Genomic DNA, 10174 nt, shown 5'->3' with positions numbered 1-10174 from the left:
TTGTAAAGATTGACTTAGGCAGAATAAAACTAAATAGGAAGGAAGCCAAAGGGAGAAACACATTTTTTTTCCTTCAGAGAAATGAAGACATGGTAACTAAGTACTGCATTCATTAGGAAGTTACAAGAATGATTTCTGACTATGTGTGGTAATTTCAAATAAAAACAGGGTCTCTGTCTTGGTAAGCATCAAAGCTTGATACACTGCCATGAATGAATACCACACACAGGGCTGGAGTTCCAGTGGGCTTTTATTGAGATAAATGAACAAAATCAAGATTTTGCCAACCATCTTTTCTGAACTTTATGAACTGAGTAGAGACTCTTGGCTCTACATTCATGTACATACAATACATCACACATCCCAACAAAAACACAGCCCCACTGGACTATTAGCCAATTAACAGAAAGCCAATTCTCCCCTCGCCCAAATGTTTTCAAATTTGAGTCCCCACTGTTTACTTCTCAGTGGAACCGGTCCCTTGTGGCTAGGGACACTGGATTTAAGTTTCCCATTTGAAGTGAACAAAAAAAGTAATAGCTTTTAATTTTTTTAGAAAAAAAAATGTTCCAGTTTTGTTTTAATAAAGGGAATAGTGACTTTGTTTTCTCCAGATAACCCTCCCCCACAATCATTGGTTAAAATACAGTAGCCTGTATCTTAATAACCCTACCCCTCCCCCCCACCCTTTTCCCACCCCATATTGTCCACAGGTGAATTTAGATACACTTCTATTAGAATCTGCCAGTTACAGATAAGGCAGACTCTGGATGCCATACTTGTTCTTTCTAGCCTCATGAATCATTACTTCTTCATTCACACACAATCTAACAGATGAGCCTTTAGTTCTAGTTTACTAAAGTAAGTTGCTTTAGCTTCCACGAACCAATACTGCTCTTTGGAGCTGGTGGTTTGGTTGCTGGTTGAATTCACTGCTGGCCAGACTGCCAGAAAGTTGATATACAGCAGTTAAAGAGAAGGGAAATTTAGGATAATGAATAGTGGCAAATTAAACTAACAAGGCTCAAATCGAAAGGAAAATTTAGTCATTTCACCTTTGTGCTGCTACTCATCTGTGAGGTCAACAGTGTGGTTAAGAAGAGTTGATGATGAGGCTTACAAGCTTCTGAAGTGTTTCTAAATCCTTAGTGTAGACACCCTCCCTCCCACCCCTATTAAAACAAAAACAAATGAACAAAAAAAGTGACCAGAATGAGATGTTTTGATACCAACAGTTATACCAAGAGCTTTGTGCTGAGCAGTCTGGTTCTTACCCAAGCTTGATGGTGACATGCACAAAGCACACAACAAAGGAAAGATGCTCCCATCTCATTCTGAACACAAATATTGATGACCAACCCACCCACTAACCCATTGGGGCCAACCTATTTTGAACTTGGGACCAAATTGGAGGTAATTGAGAAACAAATCTAGGTTTCTCTGACCCTTTTTTCTCCCTCCCCAGGAAGATCAATTTAGACAAAATTTATTCCATTTCGAAAGGGAAGTAGAAGATTGCTTTTTTTTTTCCAATGGGGATTTGGGAGGGAGTAAGGGGAAAATATGGGCTAAGAGGCAGCAGAGTGTTTAAGTGTTATATTTTCTGTTACACCAACTGCACCACCACAGGCCAAACCACATGCTGGACCTGTGGTTTGACTATTAAAAATAAGGACTTGTTCTAAGCCAAATGAACTAATGGAAAATGCTGACATTAATTAAAACCCCCAAAACAAAACACCCCAAAATTGGAATCTGAGAACATCCCCCAAAAGTTACAATGGTCCTTATTGCAAGGGGATTAAAATAAAAACAAAAACAAAAGACCAGGTTTATACCTAGCTCTTTAGAGCATCTTTCCATTTGCATTCCTATTCAAGAGTCAAGAACCAGAATTGGACAACAGCCTTAACAGAAAGCTGTCCAATAATGGCACTCCAGACATTTTAAGTGCCACTCCTCATCAGAGGCTGAGCTTTAGTAATACTTTCAATTTTAAGTCTGTGCTTCAAGAGGGATCCAATGGAGCATGGCATCACGCTTACCCATCCTGGACCAGGCAGAGCAGTCCATGGCTGGCAGAGTGGGACTGTCCTGCTTGTTCACTCACACACAAACTCTGTTGTGAGATACAAAATTGTATTTACATTTGCTTCTCCATCTCTGTTGTATTAAATGATCCCTCTTGTCTCGCCAGGAGAAAAAAAAAATGAGCTGCTTCAGTACAAGGGCAAGAATTTCAAATTTGGTCAAAATCTGTTACCTATAAACCCCCCCCCCAAAAGTTATTTCCTAAATTACCGTTTACATTTAGTACCTAACATTGGTTGGATAAGACAGCATGTGGCTCATACAGCTCTAATTATTGTCTGAGTTTGTACTGTGCAATGCAGCTCTTGCTACAGTTGGAAAAGAATCATCGTTAAGTCTGATCAGGAGGCATGGGTCAGGTTTCTGATTGGTCTATAAACAATTTTGTTTAGAATAAAGCAAGTAAGGGCAGGGTAAAAAAAAAAAAATCAAAAAACCAAACCATAACATAAGGTCAATTCTTTTGTCCAGGTAACAAACATAGAAGAGTACATAGGATCTGATATGGTTTTGGAAAAATAATGGATCCAGAAAAACTGCCTTAGGTGTGGGGGAGGTGTGAGGTGATACTTTGAAGATGCCTCCTGACCGACTATAGTACACTGGGCTAAAAAGGGAATTAAAAAAAAAGAAAAGAAAAAAAAAAACCCCAACAATAACAACAACAAAAAAAAACAACAAAAAAGTTTACTGGTTTTGATTCATCTCACTCCTTTTGCCTGGAGATCAGGCCAAACATCAAGCATGTTGGGAGGGGCACAATTTAAAGCAACACTATTGACCATAAAGCGTTTGCCAGCAATATACAATGCAGAATGACAGACAGCAACTCATGCCAAAACATAGAGGATGGCAAGCAGCTTTCTGTAGCTTTGAAGTTAACAGGTCTCAGGGTTTGCCCATCCCTGCACAAAATCCGTGTATCCAAGTGTTTTGGGGCAATAAATGCTTACACTACAAGAAATGAACCACAGAAAAAAAAGCTCCAGAACTGTCAGTTTAAATAAACTGGTATCTTCTAATATTCTGAAACTCAAATCTGTGCTTTATATATACTACCACCTGCTAGAATCAGTTACACTGCAAGGTAGATTTGTCTTTCCCCCCCTTTTCAGAGCATGTAGTTTATGGAGTTTTTTGTTTTTTTTTTTTTTTAAAGAGGGGGAGGGAGGCATGTCAGAAAGCATCTCAAAAACATCTTGAGCTATCCATTTTTGAAGCTTCCTTGCGCTCTCTGTAGAATCCTCCACAGTACTTGGTAGAGCAGTGTGGCAGCAAGTATCAGTGAATAGCCCTCTCATCACGTACCCTAGGCTCCCTTTCTCAACTCTGGGATTCCCCCATGGAGGCCTGCTTTCTACAATAAGAGGCCGGAGCACTTTGTAGAGTTTAGTGTTGCGAAAAACTGAGCCCCTCTCATCTTTAGCTGCTCCCATAATCAGTCTAATCCCCTTAATCCCAGCAACCTTCATAAAAAAAAAGTTATATATGAACCCAGAAAAAAAACGTATTTACAAAGTTTATACAAGTATACACATCCAATTTTCTATGGGACACGCTTTGCCACAGAGGAAAGAGGGTCAAGGCTCTGACATGTCTACACATCAAGTGCCATAACTACTAATGGAGGCTTATGTAAACCAGTCTTTAGTGTTCTGCTGAAGAGCACAAAGGCTTGTCATATGGCTCCTGCAATGATAGACTGCTCTTTCCTTCGGGAGCGATGATGTTGCACCTACTCAGCCCAGAATTTTTTACTTGGGTTTTTTTTAAATACATGTATTTACAGTGCGGGTGAACTGCTGTTGCATATCAACTCCTCCGATGAAAAACCAAACAAAAAACAAGTGTTTTAACATTACCAATAGGTTTCATTTCCCAGCCCTGGGCTTGAGTATTTGGGTGAATGAGGAGGGGAAGGGAAGGAGACTGACCTGAAACCAAAAAGGGATGGGGAGAGGAAAAAAAAAAAAAAGAAAGAACTGCCATTGTTGATTCCTTGGGCTGTGTCTGAAAGATGATATTCTGAATGGTCTCATAGCATAAGGCACTTCGCACAAATAAGTAACAAGCTCTTTAGGCTTAAAAACGGATGAGAACCAGGGAGAAGTTGAAATGCACTCCTAGTCAACTGTTGGAGAATTTTGAAATAGTAGACAAGCTTGTGTTTATCAAGATTCTTCTCTTTTCAGGGTTTCTCCCCTCCTCTTCCTTTTTTTTCCTCCTTCCCCTGCCTCCCAGAAGAAATTTTTTAAAACCAGCAGTTAGTGCAACTAATGTTCAGTCAGCACACAGTGCAAACAAGTGGAACAAAAAAAAGGTATATTCCTTCTTTTCAGCTTTTTTCTCCTCTCCGCCAGATTAAAAAGAAAAAAAAGTCTGAGCTCTTTTTAAGTCTTCATAGTTCCAAAACGAAAAGAAGACGAAAAACCCACAAAGAGAAGAGCATTCCCAAAGAAACAATGTGTCACAGATCCAAATGGGCTTCTGTAGTTTGTCAAAGCCTAAGGAAAGGGGAGAAACAGGAAATTAATGCCCGAAAGAAGTCCTAATTTACTAGGATTATAAAAATCTATCCTTTTAAATGGAACACCCCAACTTCTCTCTAGCTATTTATGATGGAAGCAATATGTTTTCTCTAGCAGCTCCCAATGAATTTTTATCCCCTTAGGGAAACTTCCTTTTTTAAGGATAAGGAGAAATTTCTGCTAGGCATCACAAACAGAAATGAGAACGAGCATGATTGTACTCATCCTTTCGGGCAACATTTTTCAAAGATCTTTCTAGATATCAAGGGTAATCTATAACAATTAAACCAAGAGAAAGATATCTTATACATCTGAATCGAGCCTGCTTGCAATTCCACAGTAGGAAGGATGAATAAAGTTTTAAAATTTTGACAGCTAATTTAGGAGGAAATTTTTTTCAAATTGTTAACTATTTAAAATCAGTATCAGCAATAAAACTCAATTCCTCTAAGTAAAAATGAGAGAACATGAAAGAGGCAGCAGGCAGTCACACTAAGTTCCTAATTACTCACTAATTTTCTTGTGATACAGTAATAACTGATCTTATCTGATATGTCAATGCAAACACTAGCAGCTAGAGTGTAAAAGCTAGCTGCAGTGATGAAGTCAAAAAGGAAATGGCAGAATGCCATTTCCATATGCCTTTCACAGAGAACTACCAAGCAGCACTCTATTTTTCCTTCATTATTAGGGAATACATACTTGCATAGTATGTACCTTCTCACAAATGTGTATTAAAAAAATAACCAACAAATTTAGTTCTGTCATGACAAACTCCAAAGCTATTTCATACGATTACATCTGTCTGGTATTATTTTAAAATACTGGTCTTGCCCAATGCACAACTTCATTTTGATACAAACTGTTACTGCAGTGAGCAGGCTGCAGGAAAGACCTGAGTTCACTGATCCCTAATGAGATCAGAGTCTCACTAGAGATACAAGTATCTACTTGCTGAACCTCTACCACTGGGGAGGTTTACTACTGGAGTTTCATCTCTTTGTTTCGTTACATATTATGAATGGGACAGAAGAGGTTTCCAGGGGAAGAAAAATGAAAGGAGAATGTTGTCTTCTATTTCTACTACTCTTCTGATTCAGAAATAAAGTCAAGTACGCACATGCTTGTTAAGGTTTCTCATCTTCTACAGGCTCACTGTGGTATTCTGCCACATACAGGCTCTTGTCAATGTTGCTTGGGATGGGTTTAATTTCAGTTCCCAGTTGCTCCTCAATACTTTTTAGATTGAATCGATCATCATATGTGATCAAATTGATGGCCAAACCAAGGTGACCAAAGCGACCTATCAAGAGAAAAAAGAAGAAATCCAAAATTAGCATAAAGGGATTAGATTACAGTAGCAGGTCTCTAAGTGCCAAGATCAAGAATGAATATTTCAATTTGACACCATTTTGAGTATATGAAACTACTTCTTGTTCACTCTCCTTAGGCATATCATTTTAAAATTTCATGTTTCATATCTCAAAGTAAATTCTATTATAGGGGGCAGCTAGGTGGCGCAGTGGATAAAGCACCGGCCCTGGATTCAGGAGGACCTGAGTTCAAATCCGACCTCAGACACTTGACACTTAAGTAGCTGTTCGACCCTGGGCAAGTCACTTAGCCCCCATTGCCCCACGCAAAAAAAAAAAAAAAAGAGAGAAAAAAAAAAGAAAAAAAATTCTATTATAAGTATTTCATATGACAAGATGGATATTCAATTGAAAGTGGCCAAAACACACAACTTTAAACAGTACAACCAGAGACATTATTATCTGCTTAGTGTTCCTATTTCTCACGGTTAAATTTTTATCTCAAGTAAGCATATGGCTAAGTAATTGTAAGACAGTACAATCCAGAAAAATGGGTAACTGATTCAATTCCTGGCATTTTATACCAAACAAGATTAAGTTATATCCAACTAATTATTTTTCAAAGTTAGAAAACTTTAACACTTTTCCCTCCCACTCTTTGGGTCACCTTAAATGTTCAAAAGAACCAGAAATTCATATCATACATTAAGCAAACCCAACTTCACTGAAGAACATCCTTCTTCCATTCCCTTACCTGATCTGCCAATACGATGGAGATAGGTCTCTGCCAGCTTTGGAAAGTCGAAGTTTATCACCACATTCACAGCTTGGATATCAATACCTCGGGTAAACAGATCTGAAAACACAGACAATTTCTTTAAGCTTTCTAATTCAAGTATTTCTCTTTGTACCATCACTCTAACATCTTTTATGTGACATCGCCTTTAAATTTACTCAAATACATCTGAACAGAAATAACATCTCAAGGCTAGCATGAACCTAACAGGAATAACCTACTGCTTATACACTATTTCACTTCTCAGACCTTTGAAAAGAGGCAGAAAAATAATGAATTTAGACAACTCTAAAAATATGAGCAATATAAGGATTGGTGAATTGTGAGTTCAGAAATGAAACTGATTAAGTTTATAACTGTGATGATACTACTCCAAGGCTACTTATAATGATGCCTAATTACATTCACTAATTACATTTACTTTCTTCCCTCAGCCATTCTTATACTCTACTCTGGGGCAGCAGATGCTGACGACCACTTCCACCTTCTTAAAATTCCCTCCTACCTTGTTTCCTTGATACCGTATTACCGTTTTCCCTCTTCTTCATAGCTTCTATTTCTTGTTTGCTGGCTTCTCTTCTTTTTTGTTGATCCCTAAATCTGAATGTTCCTAAGGTTCAAATTTTGGTTCACTGCTTTTCTCTCAAAACACTCTCTCCCTCAAAGATCCCATTGAAATCTACGGTTTCATCTGTCATTACTATAAGGATGACTCCAAAATTTGGACCCATATCCCTCCAACTCTCTCTAAAGTTCCAGGCCCATACTTGCACGGTCTACTGGCTATTTCCACAAGCATATTCATCCTACTGTGGTCTTAACACATCTAAAATTTGACCCCACTGTATTTCCCATAGGAATGACATCAGCATTCTCCCAGTACAAAGGATTTAAAACTTGCATTACCTCTGACTTCTGCCTCTTCTTCTGAAATATATTAGTCACCAAGTCCTACTAATTTTCCCTTTCCCATATCTGTTACTTGTCCATTCCTTCTCTTTTTCAATATATTTTATTTCATTAAATATTTCCCAATGACATGTAAAATTTTAACATTCATTTTTGAAAATTATGAATTCCAAATTTTCTCTTTCCCTCCTGCCCCTCCCATGCCCCTTTGAGAAGGCAAGCAACATACTGAATATACATGTGAAGTCCCACAAAACATAATTCCATATCAGTCATGTTACAAAAGAATACACACAAAAAAACTTGAGAAAAAAATTTAAAAGTATGCTTCTTCCATCTGGTACTGGCTAAGAAATAGAGAGGTGGGTCAGTGGAATAGAATAAGTACAAATTACATTATAGTAAATTACCATAGTAATCTAGTATATGATAAACCCGAAGATCCAAGCTTTTGGAACAAAAACTAATTATTTGACAAAAACTGCTGAGAAAACTGGAAAACAGTATGGCAGAAACTAGACCAGCATCTCACATCATATATTAAATGGGACATGATTGACACATAAAGGGTGATACCATAAACAAATTAAAAGAGCATGGAACAGTTTCTGTCAGATTTATGAATAGAGGAAGAATTTAGGATGAAAGAAGATATAGAGATCAATACAAAATATAAAATAGATAATTTTGAAATTAACTATATAAAATTAAAAACTTTTGCACAAACAAAACTAATGCAACCAAGATTATAAGGAAAGCAGAAGATTGGGAAAGAATTTTTGAAACAAGCATCTCTGATAATAGTCTCATTTCTCAAATATATAGAGAACTGAGTCAAATTTATAAAAATACATGTTATTTCCCAATTGATAAATGGTCAAAGGATATGAACAAGCTGTTTTCAGACAAAGAAATCAAAGCTATCTATAATATATGAAAAAATGCTCTAAATCATTACTGATCAGAGAAATGCAAATTAAAACAACTGAGTACCACCTCAAACCTATCAGAGGGGCAAATATAACAAAAAAGGAAAATAATGGATGTTAGAGAGGGCATGTGGGAAAACTGGGGTGCTAATCCACTACTGGAGTTGTGAACAGACCCAACCATTCTGGAGAGCAATTTCGAACTATGTCCAAAGGGCTATCAAACTGTGCATACCCTTTGATCCTGCAATACCACTGTTAAGTTTAAATCCGAAAGACATCAGCAAAAAGAGAAAAAGATCTATTTGTACAAAAATATTTCTAGCAGTTCTTAATTGTTTTTGGTTTTTTGGTGAGGCAATTGGGGTTAAGTGACTTGCCTAGGGTCACACAGTTAGTAAGTGTCAAGTGTCTGAGGCCAGATTTGAACTCAGGTCCTCCTAACTCCAGGGCCGGTGCTCTATCCACTGTGCCATCTAGCTGCCCCTCTAGCAGTTCTTTTTGTGGTGGCTAAGAATTAGAAATCAAAAGACTGCTCATAAATTGGGAATGGCTAAATAAACTGTGGTATATGATTGTGATGGAATATTATTATGCTATAAGAAAGGACAAACAGGACGATTTCAGAAAGGCCTAGAAAACTTTAAGAATTGATGTATAAAGGGGGCAGCTAGGTGGTGCAGTGGATAAAGCACCGGACCTGGAGTCAGGAGGACTTGAGTTCAAATCTGGCCTCCAACACATAACACTTACTAGCTGTGTGACCCTGGGCAAGTCACTTAACCCCAATTGCCTCACAAAAAAAAAAAATTGATGTATAGTGAAGTAAGTAGAACCAGGAAAACATTGTGGACAAGGACAGCATTATTGTTTGATGAAGATCTGTGAATGACTTAACTATTCTGAGCAATACAATGATGCAAGACAATCCCAAAGGACTAATGATAAAGTGTAAAGCACCTCCAAAGAAAGAACTGATAGAATGAACCCAGACTAAAGCATGCTATTTTTCACTTCTATTTTTTTCTTTTATTCAATTTTCTCATGCAAAATGACTAATATGGTAATATTTTACATAACTGCACATGTATAACCTATTTCTGATTGCTTAGCACCTCAGGGATGGAGGAAGGGAGGGGCAGAATTTGGAACTCAAGACTTTAAATAGAAATGTTTATTATTTTAAAAAAAGAAACACTAGTAAATCGGATCCATTACATATTGGGGGGGGGGGAAGAGAGACATGCTTCAATCCACTCAAAGTTCATCAGTTCTCTCTCTGAAGGTGGATAGCATTTTTCATCATGGGTCCTTTGGAATTATCTGAGACCACTGTGTTGATCAGAGTAGCTAAGTCTTTCACAGTTGATTATCTTTAAAATATTGCTGTTACTATGATTCTGCTCACTTCACTCTGTATTAGTTCATATATATATATAAGTCTTCCCAGGTTTTTCTGAAACCATCCTGCTTACTCATCATTTCTTAGATCACAAGAGTATTCTATCATAATCACATTCCACAACTTGTTAAGTCATTCCCTAATTAATGGACATGCCCTCGATTTCCAATTCTTTGATACAATAAAGAACTACTATAAATATTTTT

At 37.5% G+C, this 10174-nt stretch overlaps 1 protein-coding gene across 4 annotated transcripts in view; it reads right to left on the bottom strand.

The window, feature by feature from the left end:
* Nucleotides 1–232: 232 nt before the first annotated feature.
* Nucleotides 233–10174, bottom strand: part of DDX6 (DEAD-box helicase 6) — a 44879-nt gene continuing 34937 nt past the window's right edge. For all 4 annotated transcript variants that reach the window (XM_043991388.1, XM_043991386.1, XM_043991385.1 and 1 more), the window contains exons 12-14: nt 6687–6788; nt 5740–5922; nt 233–4595 (exon numbers count right to left, since the gene is read on the bottom strand). In XM_043991388.1, coding sequence (XP_043847323.1) covers nt 5747–5922; nt 6687–6788 — 278 coding nt within the window. In that variant the 3' untranslated portion in view covers nt 233–4595; nt 5740–5746. The remainder of the gene's footprint in view (nt 4596–5739; nt 5923–6686; nt 6789–10174) is intronic.

Source organism: Dromiciops gliroides, chromosome 3 (genome assembly GCF_019393635.1).
Source record: "Dromiciops gliroides isolate mDroGli1 chromosome 3, mDroGli1.pri, whole genome shotgun sequence".
Lineage (NCBI taxonomy): Eukaryota > Metazoa > Chordata > Mammalia > Microbiotheria > Microbiotheriidae > Dromiciops > Dromiciops gliroides.
This window is presented reverse-complemented; position numbering and strand designations above follow the sequence as displayed.